This window comes from Lithobates pipiens, unplaced genomic scaffold (assembly GCF_037356315.1).
Source record: "Lithobates pipiens isolate NorthernLeopardFrog02 unplaced genomic scaffold, aLitPip1_a1.2 Scaffold_101, whole genome shotgun sequence".
Lineage (NCBI taxonomy): Eukaryota > Metazoa > Chordata > Amphibia > Anura > Ranidae > Lithobates > Lithobates pipiens.
Window position 1 is genome coordinate 49,268 of NW_027507688.1, and position 27,297 is coordinate 76,564.

General features: G+C 49.2%; 1 protein-coding gene and 1 non-coding gene across 2 annotated transcripts; both read right to left on the reverse strand.

The window, feature by feature from the left end:
• LOC143958096 (TOG array regulator of axonemal microtubules protein 2-like) lies at positions 1-19,330 on the reverse strand (the record flags this gene model as incomplete). The annotated part of the gene is made up of 7 exons (XM_077467551.1): positions 1-941; positions 3,224-3,310; positions 5,750-5,966; positions 15,533-15,743; positions 17,827-17,933; positions 18,280-18,397; positions 19,131-19,330. Coding segments are annotated over 7 exons (1,194 nt in total), but the record flags the coding sequence as incomplete, so codon positions are not given.
• Positions 19,331-26,956: 7,626 nt separating this feature from the next.
• TRNAG-UCC (transfer RNA glycine (anticodon UCC)) lies at positions 26,957-27,028 on the reverse strand. The gene has a single exon. It is a non-coding gene; the product is annotated as a tRNA-Gly (tRNA).
• Between the last annotated feature and the right edge of the window lie 269 nt (positions 27,029-27,297).

Here is a 27,297-nt window from a genome sequence, read left to right on the forward strand (position 1 = left end):
TATAAAAATACAATTTAATGCTAATTCCAATAATACAGTATATACATACATGAGCTCCATCAGGGTTTAATGGGGGTATTCCAGCATATTGTTCAGATATTGACTATAAATTAATATACAGAAAGCTCAGGAATAAGATTGTCTTCATTTCAGAACTTCACATGTTGTATTAATAACTACAGTATATAGTAAAATATAATATCCATATCAATATATATATATATATATATATATATATATATATATATATATATATATATATATATACCTACCATCAGGATGGGCTGCTATGTGGACAGACTCTACTATGGTGTCAGATCATTGAATAATATCTTAAATTGGCTCCTCCTCTTCTCGCTCCCTCCGGCTGCACTCCAGGGGGATTGGTTCTGTGCTGTATGGGCCCCGTGATTTCTAACAGCAGTACCGTCACTAGGATAGTGAACTTTTGCATGACAGGTCCTCTTTAACAGGCTACCATTCAGTTATATATATCGGAGATGCATCACATCCCGTATTAATAAATTCCCAATCTATAGAAAGAATCAGTTCTTCTTCTTCTTCTTCTATTATAATAGTTTTTAATCTTAAATACAGAATTTACACTAAATACAGAGAACGCAGGCTCCGCCCCCATTACATCACCGTGCTCCGCCTCCTCCGGCACCGTGGATCGGGGGTCGGTATTTATTTATTGGTCCCCAGAATGTCGGCCAGCATTTTGGTGGCGTGTTGGGACTGTCCAGAGGCGTACTCCTCCAGGCTCCGCCCCATCACTCGGTGTAAGTTATTGGTAAGTTTGGTGATGACGTCCTTGAAGTTACCGTTTCGGCCGGGCAGCACTCCGTTCCCGGTTATATTACTCAGGAAGAACCACAAAACGGGCAAAACGTGACGCTCCACGGCCTGCGGCTTCCGGGGGTAGACAGAGGATACAAGACCTGGGGGGGCAATGGAGAAATGTTGAGGGGTTCATTATAGAAATAATAATAATAATGCGGTGAGAACCCGCCACATAATACAGTATTCGCCTTCAGGGGCGTCTTGTAAATGCCATCAGACGTGGCCTAAAATTTTTGTTAGAGCAACAGCACTATGTGCCTCACCTTGTAGGCTATGAAAGTACCAGTGTCAGTCTTCAAATCAGTCCCAGCCCCACGCTGAACCCCCTGAATTCTAGATGAAGAATTCTGCCCAGAAAGAGATTAAGCTCCACCCAGTGGCATAACCAACAGCCAGAGTGGCCCATGTGGCACCTGGGGTAAAAGGGGGCCCCGTAATTTGTAGTTATGCCCCTAGTCGCCCTTCTGCCAATGCTAAGCAGTGCCCTCAGAGCCCTGGACCAGGAGTGGAAGGGGCCTCATAATTCATAGTTACACACCGCAGGCCCCACCCCTGCTGATGTTAAGCAGTGTCTCAAAGATCCCTGAAGTAGAAGGGGCCTTCATAATTTCTAGTTAAACCCCTGCTGATGCTGAGCAGTCCTACCAGAGCCCGGGATTAGGCGAAGCCCCAAACTTCATAGTTATATACCCTTGGCTCCACCCCTGCTGATGTTAAGCAGTGCCCCTAGATCCTTGGAGTAGGAGAGAGTCCCATTATTTGTAATTACATCCCCTGGCCCCACCCCTGCTGATGCTAAGCAGTGCCCCCCAGAGCCATGGAGTAGAAGGGGGCTCCCTAATTTGTGGTTACACCCCTGCTGATGCTAAGCAGTGCCCCCCAGAGCCATGGAGTAGAAGGAGGCTCCATAATTTGTGGTTACACCCCTGCTGATGCTAAGCAGTGCCCCCAAAGCCCTGGAGTAGAAGGAGGCTCCATAATTTGTGGTTACACCCCTGCTGATGCTAAGCAGTGCCTCCCAGAGCCGTGGAGTAGAAGGGGGCTCCATTGTATTGTATGATGGTGTTGTGTGTTTGTATTGTATTATGGTGTTGTGTGTTTGTATTGTATGATGGTGTTGTGTGTTTGTATTGTATGATGGTGTTGTATGTTTGTATTGTATGATGGTGTTGTGTGTTTGTATTGTATGATGGTGTTGTGTGTTTGTATTGTATGATGGTGTTGCATGTTTGTATTGTATGATGGTGTTGTATGTTTGTATTGTATGATGGTGTTGTGTGTTTGTATTGTATGATGGTATTGTATGTTTGTATTGTATGATGGTATTGTATGTTTGTATTGTATGATGGTGTTGTATGTTTGTATTGTATGATGGTGTTGTATGTTTGTATTGTATGATGGTGTTGTATGTTTGTTAGGCATTAAAATGAAAACATACGATCCATAAATGACTGTGTGAGAATTCTTTGGAATACTGTGCAGTGCTGGAGAAGATCTGGATAGAGTGGAGAAAAGTCGGAACCTCTGGCAGGTTTTTATTGTTGGCTGTGTCTCCATTGCAGAGGTTTCTCTTCACTTCCTGTCCTGATTAGAGGCGTCACAGGAAGTGAGGAGAAATCACTAGACATGTGCAGAATGAAAAAAATTGTTTTGTTTTGTTTTGTTAAATAATTGAATCTAGTTAAATTTGATAAATTTGCTTCACTCATTTTTGGAATTTGTTTAGTTTATTGACTTTTCGATTTAAATTTTCCGAATTCTGTTGAATTGAATTCAGTTTGATCGAATTTGGAAAATTTGAATCGGCATTCGAATTTATTCTATTCTAAATTTGAAAGACTGTATTATCTTTCTTTCTATTTTATTCTATTATATTCTTTTCTATTCAAAATTCAAATTTCGGAAGGTGATTATAGTCTATTTGTTTTTGTTTTTTTTTATTCTATTATTCTGATGCTATTCTATTGTTTTTTCTATTCTATTCTTTTCTAATCTGTTCTATTCTTTTTTTTTTTCTCTATTTTATTCTTTCTTGTTTTCAAATAAAAATTTTTATTAATTTTCTATTTGAATTTCGGCTGAATTTTGTTTCATTATTTCGGATCAGTTTAAATTTGTTTCTCTTGTAATTTGGAAATTCGGGTTCATGAAATAATGAAAAACGTGTCCGATTCGGAACGCAGAGATCTTCACGTCTCTGGAAGTCGCCCTGACAGAGACGGACAACCAAAACTCTGACAAAGGTTCTTACTTTTCCCTTTCTTGCTATAAAATGAAGGAACATGGAACTCTAAAGCCACGGCATCTCCCATGTCTCCATCCTCATTGGTTCCCCTTTAATCCTTCCAGTCAATCTACTTCCTGCGTTGAGGTGAGTTACCTGACAATCGTTCGGTCACGTCACTCATGGCGCGGCCGCTGAGGAAGCGGATGCGGCTGGCGAATGGTTGCAGAAGCCACAGATTGTCTGTAATGTAAAAATGATGGTCAATAAAGATTTCCTGTTTGTAGGGAAAGCTGACAGTTCACGCTTTTCTCTCCTTTCTTTGCAGCTAATCTGCAGTCATGTGACCGACATTCCAAAAATTGCGTCTCTCCCCGCCCCCGACTACATCACGCTGTCTGACAGCAGAAGAAGAGTTCAAGTCTAACGCAACCTTCTCCATTCTAACGCAGCGCTGCACAAATGCATGCGTCCCAATGCAGGCCGCAGTGGTCGGCAAGGAAAGGCTTTGTTGGACTTGCTTTGCCTGCAATCCAAATTCCCCTCAATTGGAGCCACTGCATGCAAAGAAATGCAACGCAAAATCCAAACGCAGCCTCTGAACTGTCATCTAAATGCAGCCCCCCCCCGCCCTGAGCAGGAACATCGATTTAGAATTAGAGTTACTAGGCTGTAGTCAGCCAGAGCTAGATTGATAGTTCGTCGTTCTTGGAACTCTCTGGTATTCGTTTGCTTCTGCCTGCTGCTGGGTAGTGCCCCCGAGAATGGTGTGGGGGGCGGCACTAATCATGGAGTGTGGGGGGCTGCACTAATCATGGAGGGTGGGAGGATGTAGATGGCTGGACCTCTTAGGCCCGCTGCCTGGGTAGAGTGACCATTTGTTTGGATAGAGGCCAAGGATTGGGACTTGGTGAGGTAAGTGAGGGGTAAAAGCACCATGGAAGAACTCAACTTCAATCCGGGTATCTGAGAAACTGGACAGACGCTTTGCCCCTGACTGCAGTGTGGTGGTCTCTCCCCTAGGAGGCGGTCACTGAACTATTTAGTATCTAATTTCACAGAATGTTGGGTTGGCTTAAAGGTTCTCAATCTGTGAAGGCTGTAAGTACTTTTTGCCACTCTCCTGGTGACAGCCAAGTCCATGGGTGTCCTATGCCCCAGCCCTCTCCTTCGGGAGTGTTGGGTGAAATCCAATAAACTCTTTATTTGGTCTAAAAACTGACCGTCTGTTCACACCGCTTCACTCCTACTGAGGACTAGATCTTGGCGTGAATGCTAACCTGCCCCGCACCTGAGGTTCCTAATATAACTTTGGGGGTCATGGGGTAGCAACATACACTACTCCATTAAGGACTAGTCCTGGGGGTGAAATGCTGGTCTGATGTTCTTCACTTATCTTTGGAGGTCATGGAATTGCTACATACACTACTCCATTGAGGTCTAGGTCTGGGGGTGAAATACTGGCCTGACCTGCATTTGAGGTTCCTCATATGTCTTTGGGGGTCATGGGGTGGCAACACACACACTACTCCATTGAGGACTAGTCGTGGGGGTAAAAAGCTGGTCTGATGTTCTTCACTTATCTTTGGAGGTCATGGAATTGCTACATACACTACTTCATTGAGGACTAGGCCTGGGGGGGAAATACTGGCCTGCCCCGCATTTGAGGTTCCTCATATGTTTTGGGGGTCATGGGGTTGCAACATATACTACTCCATTGAGAACTAAATGTAGAGGTGAAATGCCAAGTCCATGGGTGTCCTATGCCCCAGCCCTCTCCTTCGGGAGTGTTGGGTGAAACCTAATAAACTCTTTATATGCTCTAAAAACTGACCGTCTGTTCACACCGCTTCACTCCTGCTGAGGACTAGACCTTGGCGTGAATGCTCACCTGCCCCGCACCTGAGGTTCCTAATATATTTTTGGAGGTCATGGGGTAGCAACATACACTACTCCATTAAGGACTAGACCTGGGGGTGAAATGCTGGTCTGAGGTTCTTCATATGTCTTTGGAGTTCATGGGGTAGCAACATACGCTACTCCATTGAGTACTAGACCTAGGGTTGAAATGCTGGCCTGACCAGCATTTGAGGTTCCTCATATGTATTTGGGGGTCATGGGGTGGCAACACACACACTACTCCATTGAGGACTAGTCCTGGGGGTAAAAAGCTGGTCTGAGGTTCTTCACATATCTTTGGGGGTCATGGAATTGCTACATACACTACTCCATTGAGGACTAGGTCTGTGGGTAAAATACTGGCCTGCCCCGCATTTGAGGTTCCTCGTATGTCCTTGGGGGTTATGGTGCTGCAACATACACTACTCCACTGAAGACTAAACCTAGGAGGTGAAATGCTAGCCTGAGGGTCCTTATATGTCTTTGGGGGTCATGGCGTTGCAACATATACTACTCCATTGAGAACTAAATGCAGAGGTGAAATGTTGGCCTGAGGTTCCTCATATGCCCTTGGAGGTCATGAGGTTGCTACATACTCTACTCCATTGAAGTCAATGAGAATTTATTCATCCCAAAAAATGTGAGAGGAGTGTTTGCAAGAAAAGGAAAAAACCCCAATAAAGGTTACCAGCTATAACGCCAGGAATGATGAATATAGGATGGAGGAGGACGGTCCTCTTTATCGGGAAGGAAGAGTACCGGATACAGTCAGCAATGATTTACCTATATTTTTCATGAGTGTGTCCAGGACGGTCACTGCGGCCGTGTAGATACCGGTGTGCTTGGAGTTCAGGTTGTCCGTGACGACGGTCACCATAGGGACTAACACATGGTGCAGACTGTCCTTCAGAATCGGGATCATGACCACCGCAGACTCCAGAGCGTACTGATTGACCTTCTTGTTGGCGTCCTGCATCCTCGGGTTAAAGGCATCAAATATCTGTGAATATAATAAAAATAAGATGTAATAAAATGACGGTTGTTGGCGAGGATCCTGTATAATATGAATCGGTTTCATGAAGTTATGAGAATTTGGAACAAAGTTCATTTACTAAACATTTCCACAGCCACCTATAATCTCCCAGTGATCAGCTTGTGACGTTCCTCCTACACACCTTCTATAGGAGTCTTCCATTATAGCGTCCCCATTACCCTTGGAAATTCACCTTCCCCATACTAGGGGTCTATTTGTCAAGGTTGTCTCTTAAAATTCCCAAGACTTTCACGTAAGATTCACTCGTTTCTAATGGAATCCTATGTGGAAAATATTTGAACCTTGGGTGAAAGTTGTGAGAATCTTGGGTGAAAACATTAACCCTTTCAGCCTCCACATCCATATACCGCTTTTGGGTCAGAGCGGTTTTTAGCAGCTTCGTATAAATGGTAAAGGTACCTGTATTGGTCTTCAAATCGGTCCCTGAAGAATCCCTTGGATCCTAGACCAGGACTTCTGCCCAAGAAGAGAATAAGCCCCACCCCCTGCTGAGGATAAGTACTTGCCCCAGAGGCTCTACTGCCCACTAAAGTGCTGGCATTTGACAAGGGGCAGGATTTGGCCTTCATGAGGGAAGGGCTTATGCCTCGTACACACGGTTGGATTTTCCGATGGGAAATGTTGGATGTGAGCTTGTTGGCTGAAAGTCGGACCGTGTGTACGCTCCATCGGACATTTGTTGTCGGACTTTTTCTGCCAACAAATGTTGGCTAGCAGGTTCTCAAATTTTCCACCAACAAAACTTTGTTGTGGGAATTTCCGATCGTGTGTGTGCACAAGTCTGACGCAAAAAAGTTCACGCACGCCCGGAATCAAGTATGAGCCGGAAGCGCCAGGTCTTGTAAAAACTAGCGTTGGTAATGGAGAGATCACATGACTATAGAACTTCTTTTTTATCAGCTCGTCGTACGTCTTGTACGCCACTACGTTCGGAGTTGTTGGCCAACATTTGTGTGCCGTGTGCAGGGGCAGACTGACCATTCGGGCACTCGGGCTCTGCCCGAGGGCCCCATGCCACTAAGGGGCCCCATCAGGGTTGTCAGCCTCAAAACCAGGGACAGTATGTAAAAATCTGTGTTTTTTTTTAAAAAAATCCCAAGATTATAGCTGCCCCGCCTCTCCAATACCTTTTCAGTGTGTGTATGTGTATTCTGTGTGTGTATGTTGTGTGTCTGTGTGTATATACTGTATGTGTGTGTGTGTGTATACTGTGTGTGTATACTGTGTGTGTATACTGTGTGTGTATACTGTGTGTCTGTGTGTATATAATGTATGTGTGTGTGTGTGTGTATACTGTGTGGCCCCATAATCTATTGCCTGGGGGGCCCATAATCTTCTCCTATTGCCCGGGGGCCCCATAATCTTCTCCTATTGCCCGGGGGCCCCATAATCTTCTCCTATTGCCTGGGGGCCCCATAATCTTCTCCTATTGCCTGGGGGCCCCATAATCTTCTCCTATTGCCCGGGGGCCCCATAATCTTCTCCTATTGCCTGGGGGCCCCATAATCTTCTCCTATTGCCCGGGGGCCCCATAATCTTCTCCTATTGCCCGGGGGCCCCATAATCTTCTCTTATTGCCCGGGGGCCCCATAGGTTGTCAGTCCGCCCCTGGCCGTGTGTATACAAGACAAGTTGGAGCCGCGGTTTTGTTGTGGGGAAGTGCGATGGTGTGGACGTTGCATTCCAGTATAACTCCAGCCAAATCTATTCTTTTTTATTTGGATAGATTAGGGAAAGGTTGGATTCCTCTGCCAAGTTTTCATTGCTGAGATTCTTGAATGGAGCGGCTTGGAGAAGATACGAAATGTCTTGAAGATTACAGAAGAGCCGGATTGGAATGTGATTGGTCACTACAGACCTCATTGGTGGTCATGCTACAACAGATTCTTCAGCAAAGTGAATATGAATGAGTAATTACACAACTATAGTCACAGGAAACAATGTTTCTTTTTTTATAAAATAAAGGCTTATTGAGTAGGTAGGTTACAGAGCATGACTAGTGTAGTCTGAATGTTCCCCTTATACTATTCCTTATCTATTAGAAACGAGACCACACCATAGGTTGGAGTAAACTGGCCACAACAGCCTTTATTAAACATAACTCAAAATTACTCCAATAACTTGTAAATATGAAAATATATAAATATATAAATATATATATAAATATATAAATATAAATAACTTTATTAACATTAAACCACATTTAAATTAACATTAACTGCCCATTCTGGTGATCTCTGACGGTGACCACACTTAAGCCAATACCCAATCACTGCGGTACACCTGACCAACTTCCCAAAGGCCTCCACCTGTGACCGGTCGGAGACAACTTCCGCCAGTGAACATAACCGTATTCCCTCCAACGTTCAGGAATACCCAGAGGGGCCGATCGTTAGATGAGCCCCCCACACCCTCAGATCCCTTCTGAGTACCTGTCTACCGTCAGAAACCACCAGAAAACACACCGCCAACACGAAAAACTTTCAGCTGCCGTGACAACCGATGAAACCTGCAAAAGAAGAAAAAGACCAGCAACAAAACACCACAAAACAAACACATAACAATAGGGCGGGAGGGTGGGAAAAACTGCCTCCTCTGTGTCACACTGGGCTCCGAATGATTCCTTAAAGCCACACCTCTCCCTTTTATGTGACCCCTCCCCTACACTGAACTTGTTTCCTGCAAACCTTTTCCTGAACTCCACCCATAAAGCTTAACCCTCTGTGTCCCTCATCCACACTGTCATGTCCAGCACTCCTTATATCATTGCATTCATAATCCGTGCTTCTCTTGACTAGTGTAGTCTGAATGTTCCCCTTATACTATTCCTTATCTATTAGAAACGAGACCACACCATAGGTTGGAGTAAACTGGCCACAACAGCCTTTATTAAACATAACTCAAAATTACTCCAATAACTTGTAAATATGAAAATATATAAATATATAAATATATATATAAATATATAAATATAAATAACTTTATTAACATTAAACCACATTTAAATTAACATTAACTGCCCATTCTGGTGATCTCTGACGGTGACCACACTTAAGCCAATACCCAATCACTGCGGTACACCTGACCAACTTCCCAAAGGCCTCCACCTGTGACCGGTCGGAGACAACTTCCGCCAGTGAACATAACCGTATTCCCTCCAACGTTCAGGAATACCCAGAGGGGCCGATCGTTAGATGAGCCCCCCACACCCTCAGATCCCTTCTGAGTACCTGTCTACCGTCAGAAACCACCAGAAAACACACCGCCAACACGAAAAACTTTCAGCTGCCGTGACAACCGATGAAACCTGCAAAAGAAGAAAAAGACCAGCAACAAAACACCACAAAACAAACACATAACAATAGGGCGGGAGGGTGGGAAAAACTGCCTCCTCTGTGTCACACTGGGCTCCGAATGATTCCTTAAAGCCACACCTCTCCCTTTTATGTGACCCCTCCCCTACACTGAACTTGTTTCCTGCAAACCTTTTCCTGAACTCCACCCATAAAGCTTAACCCTCTGTGTCCCTCATCCACACTGTCATGTCCAGCACTCCTTATATCATTGCATTCATAATCCGTGCTTCTCTTGACTAGTGTAGTCTGAATGTTCCCCTTATACTATTCCTTATCTATTAGAAACGAGACCACACCATAGGTTGGAGTAAACTGGCCACAACAGCCTTTATTAAACATAACTCAAAATTACTCCAATAACTTGTAAATATGAAAATATATAAATATATAAATATATATATAAATATATAAATATAAATAACTTTATTAACATTAAACCACATTTAAATTAACATTAACTGCCCATTCTGGTGATCTCTGACGGTGACCACACTTAAGCCAATACCCAATCACTGCGGTACACCTGACCAACTTCCCAAAGGCCTCCACCTGTGACCGGTCGGAGACAACTTCCGCCAGTGAACATAACCGTATTCCCTCCAACGTTCAGGAATACCCAGAGGGGCCGATCGTTAGATGAGCCCCCCACACCCTCAGATCCCTTCTGAGTACCTGTCTACCGTCAGAAACCACCAGAAAACACACCGCCACAGCCCGAAAGGGTGACCCCCTCAACCTTGAGGGCCGCCCCACACCCGAAGAGCTTTCTGTATGCCCTCCTGTAAGCCAAAGGACCAGAGGTCAATCCCCACATCCGATAGATGAACGCCATCCCGCCTAAGATAAAGCCCTACATTCACCTCCAATTCCCTGTGTCTTACCACAATGCCCCCGTTCTGCACTACAAACCGCCCAACAACCTTATTAACCCTAATCCTGGTTTTCTCAAGGCTGGCTAAAGACCTGGCCCCCCGCCACACCGTTCTGGCCACAATGTCTGACCACACCAAAATGGTGCCCGGGAAAAGGACTCGCATGCGCAACACATCAGCCTTGATATCCGCCAAAATGTCCTTCACTTTTCGAACTCCCAGGTCATTGCCCCCCGCATGAACGACCAGCACATCCGGGGGCCTATCCCTCAAAGCGAAACGCTCCACCTCCCTCATGACACGCTCCCACCTCATGCCCGGGAAACCCAACCACATCACCCTAGCTACCTCCCTGGGGATACCTAATTGCCTGCCTGCTGGTAGAGAATCACCTCTCCTGGCCCCCCAGCAGACGTACGAATGCCCCAGGATCCAAACGAGGCGTTGAGAACCTCCATCTGGAATGAAAACAAGAGAAATAACACAACAACCAAAGGAATGTTACAAGCACAGTCCTCCCCCCCATAAATCCCACAGCAAACAACCCCCAGCCGCACCATCCTTACCCCAGTAGCAACTGCGGCCGGACATAGGACCGGAACCTCCGGGACTCCCATCTACCAATCCGGCGAACCACCGCCTCCTCCAGCCCACATCGAGCCGCCTCCGTGGCCGCCCCAATCCGAAAAGAGTGGGACGCGTAGTCCCGCTCATCCAAACCCACCGCCCTCAGGCATTGCCGAAAGACCGACACAAACTGAAAACGGGATAGAAAAGAGCCCTCCTCGTGCACCAAAAAGGGGCCCGCCCTCCCAGGCCGCACCGCCCGGAAAGCCCGTACCGCCGCCACCGGGCACACTACCGAGCCCGGCAGGGCGAGCAGCGTAATCGCCACTCCCTTGCCCCGTTGATCAGTCTTAGACCTACGCAACCGTATACTCACCCGATCCGCAACCACCTGCACGTCCTGATCCAACAGACCCCCAGCCACCCGTTTTGAGCGACACACCAACTCCCCAATCCTAAAAGCCCCATAAAACGCCAGCGAAAACGCTGCCGTAAACAGGACGGTCTCGTAAGCAGACGAGCAAACGTCCACCAGCCGAGAACAAATTGCCACCAGATTGTCAAATGACACCGGCCGGCGCGCATCCCTACCCTTCCAATCCCTCCTGTACCCCTTCAACGTTTGCCTCACCCAAAAATCCTTCGTCCCGTCCGGCTCCCCCCACAGTTTGAACAAAAAGGCCAACCCCGCCAGCTTCCGCTCAATAGATGCGGGAGACAGGCCCGTCTCAATGTTCCGGGCAACCCAGTACAATACCACCCAGCGCCGGTCGGAGCCCCGACCAGCCACTCCAACCTCCCGCAGGAACGCCCACCATTCCGCCCACACTCTAGAGTAAGCGGACCATGTAGCCTCACTCAACGACCTTTTTAACCAACCTGCGGCGATTCCAAGGGAAGTTCCCACATCCACCCGGGGCATGGCGCCCCCGACTCCTCCGCTCCCGGCGCCAGCTGCCGGAACTTGTCCCACTGAAAACGAGAGAGCGAGTCAGCCAAAGAATTCTCCACCCCAGGTATGTGCACAGCATAAACGTAAACATTGAGCCGCAAACATCGAAAGACCAGGTGTCGCAGCAGCCGGATGACCGGGGGGGAAGAAGCAGTCATCCGATTGAGGACCTGGACCACCCCCATGTTATCGCAATTGATGCGCAACTTCAAATTACGAAACTCCGCCCCCCATAACTCCAATGCCACCACTATCGGGAACAATTCTAGCAAAACCAAATTGCCCAACAACCCCGCAACCTCCCATGAGCGTGGCCAAGGTTCCGCACTCCACCGACCCCGGAAAAATGCCCCATAACCCGTTGAGCCAGCCGCGTCAGTAACCAACTCCACATCGAAGTTGCTCACTGGCCCCGACATCCACATAGCCCGCCCATTATACGACTCCAAAAATTCATGCCAAGCCCGCAGGTCCTCCCGGTGTTCCCTTCGCAAACGCACGAAGTGGGTAGGGGCGGTTACCCCGGCAGTGGCCCCCGACAGCCGTCGGCAGAACACACGGCCCATAGGGATGATCCGGCAAGCGAAATTCAGCTTGCCCAACAGGGACTGCAGGGCCCGAAGCTGAACCTTCGGCCGGCCCTGCATGCCTGCCAACTCCGCCTGCAGATCCCGTAATTTATTCTCTGGCAATCGACACTCCATTGCCACAGAATCAATCACGATTCCCAGAAAACTCAATTCCGTCACCGGGCCCTCCGTCTTATCCCCCGCCAACGGCACCCCGAACCTGCCCGCAATGTGCTGCAACGTGGACAGAAGAATCGCACACACACTGGAGGCAGGCGGGCCCACGCACAGAAAATCATCCAAATAGTGGATGACCGACTCCAGGCCCGAAACATCTCTCACCACCCATTCCAAGAATGAACTAAAAGCTTCAAAGTAGGCGCATGAAATGGAACAACCCATGGGCAGGCACAAGTCCACATAAAACTTGCCCCGCCAATGGCATCCCAACAGCCGGAAGCTGTCCGGGTGGACCGGCAGAAGGCGAAACGCCGATTCCACATCCGCCTTGGCCATGAGAGCCCCACGACCATACCGCCTGACCCACCGTACCGCCGCGTCAAAAGAAGTGTAGGAAACCGTACACGCCTCCGGGTCAATGAAATCATTGACCGACCCCCCTTTCGGAAAAGACAGGTGATGAATCAAGCGAAACTTCCCCGGCTCCTTCTTAGGAACTACACCCAACGGGGAGACCACCAGGTCCCCCCACGGCTGCACTTCGAAAGGGCCACCCATCCGGCCCAGCGCCACCTCTTTACCCAATTTTTCATCCACAACCCCCGGGTGATCTAAAGCCGATCGCAAATTCCTGGCCAACGGCGGCACCCCTCCCAAAGAACAGGGAATCCTAAAACCGTCCCGAAAACCCAGAATTAACCCACGCGCCGCCGCACCATCCGGATACCTATTTAGGAAAGGAAGCATCCTTCCCAGGTTCACCGGCGTCATCCCTTTTGTGACCGGCGGCACTGGCACGCTGACCTTTTTTGAAACAGCGAGACAGGGGGTGGGTGCCGCCGCACCCGGAGCACTCATGCTTGAAGCGGCACGCGCCTCCGAATTTACAAGCCCCTTCATTAAAGGGCCAGCACACCCCCCACTTCTTTCCGGCCGGCAGTCCCGAGGAAGACGCACTCCCGGCCCCCCCCTGAAGAAACGGAGTGGGGGCCCGCGGAGCAGACATAAGCCTCATCCAGAGGCTTATGTCCTTGTGATCCCACCGCAGGTCAGCCCGCACTGCCTTACGCTGACGAAACTGCTCATCATAGCGCAGCCAAGCCAGCCCTCCATACACTCGGTGAGCCTCCCCAATCGCGTCCAGGTAACAAAATAACGCCGAGCAATGCTCGGGGTTCTTTTCCCCTATCACGCTAGCCAATATAGCGAACGCCTGAAGCCAATTTGCAAATGTGCGCGGGATCAGCCGATACCTACGTTTTTCCTCGTCGTCCTTCTTGGAACTGTCCGGCTTAACCCTGTCCAAATTAAATTTCTCGAGGGGGAGCAAGGAGAAAATCTCCACATACTCACCCTTGCCGATCTTGTCCCGCACCTCCTGCTTCAAATGCGCCCCCAATGGGCCTTCGAAACAAACATAGACTTCGCACCGGGCAGCATCCGCGATCCTAACCAGGTCAGACCGCGCCCCCGGGTCCGCGGGCACCGGGGGGACCCCCGGGCCCACAGCCCCCGCATCCGTGCTCCCCGACACCGCGGCAGGCGGTGCATCCCGCGCAGGAATGACCTCCGCCCCCCCGGCCCCCCCCACAGTACCCATCCAGGGGGCCACCTGAGGCGACCCGGAGCCCCCAGCAAACTTACCAACCAGGGCCTGCAGCCCCCCCAACAGCTCCTGCAACTGACCTGACGGCCCCCCCGGGGCCACAGGCCCCGCCCCCTGCGCTGAACCTGCCGCAACCCCCCCCACTACATCCCGGGATCCCGTGGGCACCGCACCCCCCTGCGCCACCCCCATCAGATCCCGCAAGGCATCCGCCAGCAATGTAGACTCCCGCAACTTACCCGGGCCCCCAGGGGCCTCGGCGACCGGTACCGGTCCGGGTGTAGAAAAGGACCCCTCCTCCTCCTGGGACAGCTCGCTCTCCGAACCGACCTCTCCAACGCGCACCGGGGACGCGGCAATCCCCCTGTGCTCCGCGCGGTCCATCCGGTCCCTGCGATCCGGGACTGCAGGCAATGTCCTCCTCCCCCCGCCGCCCCCGGCATGCCGGCGTCTAAAACCAGCCCTGCCAGGCACCTTGGCAGCCTTCTGCGACCCACCCTCCCCCCCCTCCGGCACGCGACCCCCCCGGAGCGCCCCCCTCCCCCCCACCGCGCGGATGCTGGCCCCAGACCCAGCCTGCCGCAGATCCCCCGCCACGTGCACCCCCCCCCCTTGGCCTGCCGACCCAGAGCCATCCACACTCCCCCCCACCTCCACCGGGCCCCGTGCGGTCCCGGCGCCATTTGCATGCGGCCGTGAAGCCCCGCCCCCCTCCGTTCGGCGGCGTAACGACCGCCCGGACCGGGGGGAGCCGATAACCTGTCGTTTTGCCGGGGGGACCGATCGGTCCACCCCCGGGCTCCGGGAGTCACGAGGCGGCCGAGGAGTAGGCCCAGGAGAAAAACGCGCCGGAGGCCGAGACCTCCGCGCGCGCAGTGGAACCTCACCTGTCCCGCCGCCGTCCACATCGCCGTCCGTCAGGTCACCCACACGTTCCCGCAGCCAGTCCGCACCGTGCACCTCCGCCGCCCGTCGCAGCCGCGCGAAGAGTCCCTCGAGGTCCGCCATAGCAGAGGAGCAGCGAAAAAACTGCCTCCTCTGTGTCACACTGGGCTCCGAATGATTCCTTAAAGCCACACCTCTCCCTTTTATGTGACCCCTCCCCTACACTGAACTTGTTTCCTGCAAACCTTTTCCTGAACTCCACCCATAAAGCTTAACCCTCTGTGTCCCTCATCCACACTGTCATGTCCAGCACTCCTTATATCATTGCATTCATAATCCGTGCTTCTCTGGGTGCTCCACAATAGCAGAGGTTACGGAGGTAAGTGTATACAGGATAACAAATGATCTACAATGTATAACAAGATGCCAATAATGTTTCTCCTGCAGAACTGAACTGATCAGAAGCCTCTTATCTCATTGATCGTTATTTCTAAATAGTTCTTTTTTTTCTGCTTCTCCACTTACTGGAGTGATGTTGGAGGTGACAAACCTCACGTTGTTCTTGCAGCGCTCCAGGAGAAGCGTCACTCCCTCCATTTTGCTTTGATATTCCTTAGCGGAGAGAAGTTTGCTGAGCTCCTTCAGTTGCTCCGTCACTTCCGCTGCCCGGACCGGCGGCCTTCCAGGGACCGGGGATTCCTGCACTTCTGCTTCCACATCTGCAGGTCTGGTAATGCTACAGAAAAGAATGTTTTATTTATTCCAAACTGATCCTCAGGATCCAGAGAGAGGACAAGTTCTCATACGTCATAGCTGTCCATAGCTGTCCATAGCTGTCCATAGCTGTCCATGGCTGTCCATAGCTGTCCATAGCTGTCCATTGCTGTCCATTGCTGTCCATGGCTGTCCATAGCTGTCCATGGCTGTCCATGGCTGTCCATGGCTGTCCATAGCTGTCCATGGCTGTCCATAGCTGTCCATAGCTGTCCATGGCTGTCCATAGCTGTCCATAGCTGTCCATGGCTGTCCATAGCTGTCCATGACGTTCCCTCCGGGGACAATGCCGGCTGCACACCAAGGCCCCCATTATAAAGATGGAGCAACTTTGCAGTGTCCAAGGGAATCTCCTCCCTGCTATAAATATATATATATATATACAGTGCCTTGCGAAAGTATTCGGCCCCCTTGAACTTTTCAACCTTTTGCCACATTTCAGGCTTCAAACATAAAGATATAAAATGTTTATTTTTTGTGAAGAATCACCAACAAGTGGGACACAATTGTGAAGTGGAACGAAATCTATTGGATTTTTGAAACTTTTTTTAACTAATAAAAAAATGAAAAGTGGGGCGTGCAAAATGATTGGGCCCCCTTGCGTTAATACTTTGTAGAGCCACCTTTTGCTGCGATTACAGCTGCAAGTCGCTTGGGGTGTCTCTATCAGTTTTGCACATCGAGAGACTGAAATTCTTGCCCATTCTTCCTTGCAAAACAGCTGGAGCTCAGTGAGGTTGGATGGAGAGCGTTTGTGAACAGCAGTTTTCAGCTCTTTCCACAGATTCTCGATTGGATTCAGGTCTGGACTTTGACTTGGCCATTCTAACACCTGGATACGTTTATTTGTGAACCATTCCTTTGTAGATTTTGCTGTATGTTTGGGATCATTGTCTTGTTGGAAGATAAATCTCTGTCCCAGTTTCAGGTCTTTTGCAGACTCCAACAGGTTTTCATCCAGAATGGTCCTGTATTTGGCTGCATCCATCTTCCCCTCAATTTTAACCATCTTCCCTGTCCCTGCTGAAGAAAAGCAGGCCCAAACCATGATGCTGCCACCACCATGTGTGACAGTGGGGATGGTGTGTTGAGGGTGATGAGCTGTGTTGCTTTTACGCCAAACATATCGTTTTGCATTGTGGGCAAAAAGTTGGATTTTGGTTTCATGTGACCAGAGCACCTTCTTCCACATGTTTGGTGTGTCTCCCAGGTGGCTTGTGGCAAACTTTAGACGAGACTTTTTATGGATATCTTTGAGAAATGACTTTCTTCTTGCCACTCTTCCATAAAGGGCAGATTTGTGCAGTGTACGACTGATTGTTGTCCTATGGACAGACTCTCCCACCTCAGCTGTAGTTCTCTGCAGTTCATCCAGAGTGATCATGGGCCTCTTGGCTGCATCTCTGATCAGTCTTCTCCTTGTCTGAGCTGAAAGTTTAGAGGGACGGCCAGGTCTTGGTAGATTTGCAGTGGTCTGATACTCCTTCCAATGATGGCTCGCACAGTGCTCCTTGGGATGTTTAAAGCTTGGGAAATCTTTTTGTATCCAAATCCGGCTTTAAACTTCTCCACAACAGTATTACGGACCTGCCTGGTGTGTTCCTTGGTCTTCATGATGCTCTCTGTGCTTTCAACAGAACCCTGAGACTATCACAGAGCAGGTGCATTTATACAGAGACTTGATTACACACAGGTGGATTCTATTTATCACCATCAGTCATTTAGGACAACATTGGATCATTCAGAGATCCTCGCTGAACTTCTGGAGTGAGTTTGCTGCACTGAAAGTAAAGGGGCCGAATAATTTTGCACGCACCACTTTTCAGTTTTTTATTTGCTAAAAAAGTTTAAAATATCCAATAGATTTCATTCCACTTCACAATTGTGTCCCACTTGTTGGTGATTCTTCACAAAAAATTAAAATGTTATATCTTTATGTTTGAAGCCTGAAATGTGGCAAAAGGTTGAAAAGTTCAAGGGGGCCGAATACTTTCGCAAGGCACTGTATATATATATATATACACACAGACACACACACACTTTACCTTTCCTCTGGTTGCTGGACATCCTGGGCCATCACGGCGGCACTATTCTTCTGAGGAGGACGCTGGCTTCTAGCGGACGGGATCTCGGAGACGCTGTCACTCAGCTCCTGGAATAATCATCATATCATGTATTATAAAGTTTGTGTAAAACAAGGATCTCCAAACTGCGGCCCGTGGGCCGGATGTGGGCACTATCCCTCCCAATGATACCAGAGATGGGAAACAAATTCTCTCACTGACACCAATGATTATTTTACTCCCGCTGACCACCAAGCCTGTGCCATTGATTACTCCCTCCGATGCCGGGGCATTTTCTATACCCATTGGCCACAGTCCGGCCCCCTTCACATTTGAAGGGCAGTAAGCTGGCACTTTGTTTTTAGAACATTTGGAGACCCCTGGTGTAAAACCTGAAATATGAGGCATATGAGGCACATCACACAGCTCACATACTTTCTGCTTCACAGTGGCGATGAGGTCACGGAGCTCATGTGATGGGATCAAACGTTCCATCTGCACCTCGAACTTGGGATGAGCCATGACCAGGCTGAACATCCGACGTCCGTAAAACCTGCAATACGGGTGATCATTATTACAATGTGTGGAATACACTCAGGACTGTAGGTGGGGGAGGTGGTCACTTAAATCCTCCCTCCGCCCCCCCCCCTTCAGTCTTGCACAGTTGTAGTGGCTCTCATGGACTGGAATGTCTTACTCTGATGTCACTGCACACTGTGAGCTTCTCACAATGGGCATTAGAAGCTGCAGAAAGTCAGATAAACCCTGCCTCATTTCCTAAGAGGAGGACATCCAGTGTCCCTGGCCCCGCACCCTTTGAATTTTCTTTGGATTCAGGGGGGCGGTCTGCAGGGGGAGGAGGGGGGTACATGGGGGAATCAGATGTGGTCAGCACAGGGAGGGGGGTCAGTACGGTGGGATGGTGGGAGGACAATTACAGAACGATGCACTGTGTCTGTGTCTCTCCCTCCAGCAGCTAAAAGCTGGCAGGAGGGAGAGGAGAGAAAACAGCTTTCCGCTGCTGAAGGGAGAGACACAGACACAGTGCATCGTTCTGTACTTGTCCTTCTAGCCCTCCGTGCCAATTCTCTGGGCCCTCCTGTGTTCCTGGGCCCCCTACAGGAGGCCTGGTGGTACCCCTTATCGGCGGCCCTGATGGCATGTGTGAGTTGCCCTGGGCAGAGGAAAAGGGGCCCCTCCAAGGAAGGGAGCTATAAAATAATCCCATAATAAGTCAAAGTCCATCAAATGGCATGGGTGGGAGGGTGACATCTGTATGAAAGTACCTGGTGTCCTGCTGTCCATCCTGAACCAGTCTGACGAGGGTGCGGAGGAAGGTGTCTGTACTTTCTCTGGTTCCACACAGAAGTTTCTGGGCCCCCAGGAGCTCCATCACCCTGAGCAGATGTTTGGCCGTACATTTCCTCACTGCGCTGTTTCGGTGACTGTGGAGGAGAACGGCACAAATTACAACCTCAGGAGACCACAATGGGCATCAACGTCTCCTTATACCTCTATGGAGCCCCAAGAGATGGCAACATTTAATGGGCACAGCTTTGCCAGTGTGCCCGGGCTCCTCATGTAAATGGCTCTTTTGGAACGCCAATCCCCCCCAGGCTCTCAGCATCCTTATACTGCAATGCTAGAGTTACACCTCCAAGTGGACCTATTTTGTTCACATTAAAAGATACCGACAGGGACAACATGTGCAAAAAAAAAGGCTTGTTTTACCACTTATTGGCTTCTCAAGAAACAAGCTGCCAGAAAGGTAAGTATATGTAGGCAAGGCCACTTAGAAATCATGGGGCCCCATATATCCTTCCTGATGAGGCCCCCCAACCTCGCCTACAAAGGGGTGTAGCAGAACAGCAGCACTGACTTTATCCACCTACGCCCCAGAAATGAAAAAAAAAAAAGTCCCTCTTCTGCTTCCACCTCCTGGGCCCCTCTATTGATGGTAATTGAAGCCAGGGGCGGATCCAGAGTCTAGTCTCGGGAGGGGCACTGCTATAAAATATGTTTTTTTGGGGGCAATTTATATGGGAAATGGCTGGTATTGGCACTTCAATCATTACGGCACCATGGTTGTTATGGTGTCAGGATGATTGAAGCGCATTATTTCTATGAATACATTGTAATATAAAATTAAATGGTTCATCTCACCATAATGCAGAATCAGTGGGAGCCCTGAGGATGTCACTTGCCATGTCGCCTGCCACCAAATGTGGATTGTCACTTGCCACGTCACCTGCCACACATTGCGGATTGTCACTTGCCACGTAGCCTGCCACACATTGCGGATTGCCACTTGCAACGTAGCCTGCCACACATTGCGGATTGTCACTTGCCACGTCACCTGCCACACATTGCGGATTGTCACTTGCCACGTAGCCTGCCACACATTGCGGATTGCCACGTAGCCTGCCACACATTGCGGATTGCCACGTCACCTGCCACACATTGCGGATTGTCACTTGCCACGTTGCCTGACACACATTGTGGATTGCCACTTGCCACGTCACCTGCCACACATTGGGGATTGTCACTTGCCACGTCACCTGCCACACATTGCGGATTGTCACTTGCCACGTTGCCTGCCACACATTGCGGATTGCCACTTGCCACGTCACCTGCCACACATTGCGGATTGTCACTTGCCACGTTGCCTGCCACACATTGCGGATTGCCACTTGCCACGTCACCTGCCACACATTGCGAATTGCCACTTGCCACGTAGTCTGCCACACATTGTGGATTGCCACTTGCCACGTAGTCTGCCACACATTGCGGATTGCCACTTGCCACGTCACCTGCCACACATTGCGGATTGTCGCTTGCCACATCACCTGCCACACATTGCGGATTGTCACTTGCCACATCACCTGCCACACATTGCGGATTGTCACTTGCCAGGTCACCTGCCACACATTGCGGATTGCCACTTGCCACGTAGTCTGCCACACATTGTGGATTGCCACTTGCCACGTAGTCTGCCACACATTGCGGATTGCCACTTGCCACGTAGTCTGCCACACATTGCGGATTGCCACTTGCCACGAAGCCTGCCACACATTGCGGATTGTCACCTACTGTGTCACTTTTCTGCTAAGGTGGTCTTTTGTTGGGTCCCAGAGTGAAGATAGGCAGCAGAGAGATGTTGCAATCTCTCTGCTGCACACAGCTTCCTACACAGTGAGGGCAGGACTGGAGGGATGCAGGGCAGTGAGAGATGATGTCATCTCCCTGCTCCCCTGCCTGCTGGCTGCCTGATTGGCCAGCAGCCCTCCCTCACCCATCCACTCAGCGCGGGTACCCGCGGAACCGGCCGCGCGGGTACCCGCGGAACCGGCCGCGATTGGACCCGCGGAACCGGCCCGCGGGTACCCGCGGAACCGGCCGCGATTGGACCCGCGGAACCGGCTTTGCCGGTATTCTCGGAGGGGGCAATTGACCCGCTGCCCCCCCCCTGGATCCGCCCCTGATTGAAGCCCTGGTAAGGGAGCAGAAGCGGGGATGTGATCTAGTAAAATCTATTTGTTCACTTAGGAACAATAAATGTGTCGATCGATATTCCTTCTTTGTTCTCCTTTCAGCAGCCTCTTATCATACGGATCAGCTTGTAATGCCGCATTTTCAGGGTCCAGTGTTTTGCGGGAGCTTGCGCTGGTCAGCGCCTCATAGAGCAGCTGGGGGGGGTTAGCGGGTGAGCCAGGCTCCTCCCACCTGCCCCCACCCCCTCGCCATCTCCCGGGTGTGCCGCAGTGTGGATTTCTATCAGCAAAAAAATAAAAAAATAAAAGAGAAAAATTCTATATATTGAAATGCAGTTTGTTTAATGGAAGTGATGTAGAATCTCTCAGTAGTCGTGTAATAAAATAATTATCTCTCGTGTCACCGTTTCTAGATGTGTGTTTTATTTTCATGTGCGGGGACACCGTGTCCTGTAAGTGGCCAGAAACAGATCCTTGTCCGATCGACACCGACAGGCTCTGATTCTGGACACTCCATAATTCAGAAAAATTAGGGGTGCTGAAACCGAAAATGCAGGATGCACTTAGTGGAAAACCGAAAACCTTTATTTTTATATACAATTGTATTATATTTGACTTATTAAATTGAGGATATTAATTAATATGAGGTTATTGTTGCCCATTATTGGCACCTTTTTACTGCAAGAAAAGCTCAGGAAAAATGCAGTCTGCAGTCTCTGACCGTCTCTTGTATCGTGTCCTCTCTGACCGTCTCTTGTATCGTGTCCTCTCTGACCGTCTCTTGTATCGTGTCCTCTCTGACCGTCTCTTGTATCGTGTCCTCAGTCTATTGACCGTCTCTTGCATCGTGTCCTCAGTCTATTGACCGTCTCTTGCATCGTGTCCTCAGTCTATTGACCGTCTCTTGCATCGTGTCCTCAGTCTATTGACCGTCTCTTGCATCGTGTCCTCAGTCTATTGACCGTCTCTTGCATTGTGTCCTCAGTCTATTGACCATCTCTTGCATCGTGTCCTCAGTCTATTGATCGTCTCTTGCATCGTGTCCTCTCTGACCGTCTCTTGCATCGTGTCCTCAGTCTCTGACCGTCTCTTGCATCGTGTCCTCAGTCTCTGTCTCTTGCATCGTGTCCTCAGTCTCTGTCTCTTGCATCGTGTCCTCAGTCTCTGTCTCTTGCATCGTGTCCTCAGTCTCTGACCGTCTCTTGCATCGTGTCCTCAGTCTCTGACCGTCTCATGCATCGTGTCCTCAGTCTCTGACCGTCTCTTGCATCGTGTCCTCAGTCTATTGACCTTCTCTTGCATCGTGTCTGCAGCCTTACTTAAATATCAGCGCCCATCAAAGGCAGCCTACCAGTGTCTGGGTCGTTTAGAGCGGCGATTTCCCGCTGTGTCATGGAGCTGGATTTGAATTTCTCGGGCCGGGAGGCCGCAGTAACGAAGTCCCACCTCCTGTGATGGACGTCACACTGTTTACATTTCCCGCCACTGGATGTGTGTGCCATCTATTGACACTTTGGGCCCAATCTGGAGATTTTCACTTAGGGCTGTACTGACTTTTGTTGCCAGCGGTTTAGACATTAATGGCTGTGTGTTGAGTTATTTTGAGGGGACAGGAAATTTACACTGTTATACAAGCTGTACACTCACTACTTTACATTGTAGACAAGTGTCATTTCTTCAGTGTTGTCACATGAAAAGAGAGAAGAAATGTCACTGAGGGGTGTACTTACTTTTGTCACATACTGCATATACTGTACACTCACCGGCCACTTTATTATTTCCTCCTTGCTAGTAGCAGGTCGGACCCCCTTTATTAGATTCCCTATTGGTAGCAATTTTCACCCGTGATCTCAATGTTGGGGGTTATAAGTCCACAGATGGATGTCTGTATTGCTAGGACCCCCCACTCAGGTCACCAACCAATACCCCCCCCACAGAAATCCGGAGCACGGAACCCCACACATCATGGGGGGACTGACACCAATTATTCCCATCACCATGACGATGATAAACAATCACTGATCAAATTCTATGATGAAATATTGGAAATCAATCTACCTTGTTATTTACTTAACCACTTGCTTACTGGGCACTTAAACCCCTCCTCCTGCCCAGACCAATTTTCAGCGCTGATGCACTTTGAATGACAATTACGCGGTCATACAACACTGTACCCAAATGAAATTTTTATCATTTTTTTCCCACAAATAGATATTTCTTTTGGTGGTATTTAATTACAGCTGGGAGATTTATTTTTTGCTAAACAAACAAAAAAAGATGCAAAAAAAAAATAAAAAATCATGTTTAATAGTTTGTTATAAAATTTTGCAAACAGGTAATTTTTCTCATTCATTGAAGTGCGCTGATGAGGCGGCACTAGTGGGCACTGATAGGCATAGTTAAGGCGGCACCGATGGGCACAGATAAGGCGGCACCGATGGGCACAGATAAGATGGCACGGATGGGTGGCACTAAGGGGCACTGATAGGTACCACTGATAGATGAGACTGATTGGCACTGATAGGTGGCACTGATGGGCAGCCCTGCTGAGCACTGATGGGCACTGGTAGATGACACTGATGGGCACAGATATGTGGCCCTGGGGTGCAGCACCTTTGTTGAGGCAGGTTGTGGGCACTGCTGGGTGGCACTGTGGGCACTGCTGGGTGGCACTGTGGGCACTGCAGGGTGGCACTGACGGGGGCACTTATTTTTTTATTATGTTCAGTGATGAGGGGGCAGGTGGGCACTGGCAGGGCAGGCCGTGATCGGGACTAATGTCCCGATCACGGCCGCTGGTGATCGGATCTTTTTTTTTCTCCTCGCGCTGTCAGCGCGAGGAGGAATAATAGCCGATTACCGTCTCCGTTATATCACATGATCAGCTGTCATTGGCTGACAGCTGATCATGTGATAAGGGGTCGGGATCGACCCCTTGCTCGGATCAGTGATCAGGCGAGTCTCATAGACTCGCCGATCACAGAGCGTGCCGCGTGCGCCCCTCGTGCACGGGACGACGTCAATAGACGTAGACCCGGCAAAGGAGATCCGCGCTGTAGCCGTCATTCGGCTATAGCACGGGTCTCAAGTGGTTAAAAATACCCCCCCCCGGTGATAATTACATTACTGAGGGGTGTACTTACTTTTTTCAGCTACTGTACACCCACCGGATTGGACCCCCCATGACAGTAATTATAACCCCCAATATTGGGGTCACTGACAGCAATTACAACCCCCAACATTGAGGTTACTGGTAGAAATTATAACCCCCAACATTGGGGTCACTGGCAGCAATTACAACCCTCAACATTGGGGTCACAAAGTAATTATAACCACCAATTTTGGGGTCAAGGGTAGCAATTATAACCCCCAACATTCGGGTCACTGGCACCAATAATTACCAACAACATTGGGGTCACTGGTAGCAATTATAACCCCCAACATTGGGGTCACTGGCAGCAATTACAACCCTCAACATTGGGGTTACAAAGTAATTATAACCACCAATTTTGGGGTCAAGGGTAGCAATTATAACCCCCAACATTCGGGTCACTGGCACCACTAATTACCAACAACATTAGGGTCACTGGCAGCAATTATAACCCCCAAAATTGGGTTCACTGGCAGCAATTACAACCCCCAACATTGGGGTCACTGTCAGCAATAATAACCCCCAACATTGGGGTCACTGTCAGCAATAATAACCCACAACATTGGGGTCACTGACAGCAATTGTAACCTCCAACATTGGGGTCGCTGACAGCAATTATAACCTCCAACATTGGGGTCACTGACAGATATTATAACACCCCACATTGGGGTCACTGGCAGCAATTTTAACCCCCAACATTGGGGTCACTAGTGGCAATTATAACCCCCAACATTGGGATCACTGGCAGCAATTATAACCCCCAACATTGGGGTCTCTGGAAGAAATTATAATCCCCAACAGTGGGGTCAGTGGTAGCAATTTTATCTCACAACATTGAGGCCACTGGCAGCAATTATAACTCCAACATTGGGGTCACTGGTAGCAAATATAACCCCCAACATTGGGGTCCCTGGTAGTAATTATAACCCCCAACATTCGGGTCACTGGCACCAATAATTACCAACAACATTGGGGTCACTGGCAGCAATTATAACCCCCAACATTGGGGTCACTGGCAGCAATTAAAACTCCAACATTGGGGGCACTGGTAACAATTATAACCCCCAACATTGGGGTCACTCTCAGCAATTATAACTCCAAAATTGGGGTCACTGGAACCAAAGGGTCTGGTATGGATATTTAGGGGGACCCCCACGTCAATTTTTTTTTTTAATTTGACACAGGGTTCCCCTTAATATCCATGTCAGACCTGAAGGGCCTGGTAATTGAATTTAGGGGAACCCCCACGCTTTTTTTTTTTTATCAATGAATGAATTGTCGGCTAATACAGAGAACACTCATTGAATGTTCTCTGTATTACGGGAGCCGACAATATAGCCGCAAGTGATTTTAAAAGACTTTTTTTCCTGCACAAATGACACTTTGTGCAGGGACAGTTCTAAGCACGGGAAACATGCGCCCCTTCACAGGCATACTATAGACACCCCCCAGGCACGAAATTTAAAGGAATATTACACTTTTATTGTTTCACTTTAATCATTATTAAAATCACTGCTCCTGAAAAAACAGCCGTTTTTAAAACTTTTTTTTGCATTGATCCATGCCCCCTGGGGCAGGACCCGGGTCCCCAAACACTTTTTATGACAGTAACTTGCATATTAGCTTTTAAAATTAGCACTTTAGATTGTGAACGTTGGAGTCCCATAGACTTTAATAGGGTTCTAAAGTTCACACGAAGTTTAGGTCTGTTCACAGGTTCTGGTGCGAACCGAACAGGGGGGTGTTCGGCTCATCCCTATTCACAAGCTCCCCCCTGTGTAGTTCTGGGCGGATCCCTCACTTTTCTCATGACCATCCTCACCCCATGAAGGTGAAATCTTCCATGGAGCTCCAGATTGAGGGCGATTGATGGTTATTTTGTATTTCTTCCATTCGTGAATAATCTCTCCAACAGTTGTCTTCTTCTCCTCACCAAGCTTCTTGCTGATGGTCTTGTAGCCCATTCCAGCCTTGTGCAGGTCTCCAATCTTCTCCCCGACGTCCTCTGACAGCTCTTTGGTCTTCCCCATGATGGTGAGGATTGGAGGGAAGGGATTCTGTGGACAGGCGTCTTCTATACACATAACAAGTGGTCGTTAGGAGAACCTTCTTACATTGACAGGACTAATCTGTGTACCACATGAGCACCTAGTGGAGCCAGTCTGTGGGGGGAGGGTTATTGTTGGTTGGTAGGTGTTTTTTCCCCCACTGTATATAGTACATAGCCGGCCTTTCTTCAGCAAAGTTGTGAAGAAGAGCCTAGAAAATACCTGAAAGGTAGCCGAGTGCTCCACCTACTGGCTGACACTGAGAATACAGAACAATCACACCTACCTGCAAGAAATCTATTCTAAGGTGTGTAATAAAATCCATACAAACCCACGACATTCACTTCATTCCTTTACATTTTATCCCATCGCTAATCTGCACTCCACATATAATTCCAGTCTCTGGGGAGAATCTTGGCGATTATGTTGGCCGGGAATCGAACCCGGGTCGTCTGCTTGGAAAGCAGCTGTGCTCACCACTGCACCACCAACACAAAAAGTTGCATGTTTTTGTTGTGTGGGGGGAAACCGGAGTACCCGGGGAAAACCCACGCAAGCACAGGGAGAACATGCAAACTCCATGCAGATGGTGTCCTGGTCAGGTCTTGAACCGAGGACCCCAGTGCTGCAAGGCTCACCGCTAAGCCTCTGTGCTGCCCCATGTTAATGTGGAACTTCACCTAAAAAGGGAAGTTCCCCTCCTCCTCCTCCCTCGCTCCTCCTCCGCATCTTCAACCTGAACCCTGAAGGGGCGGGGACAGGA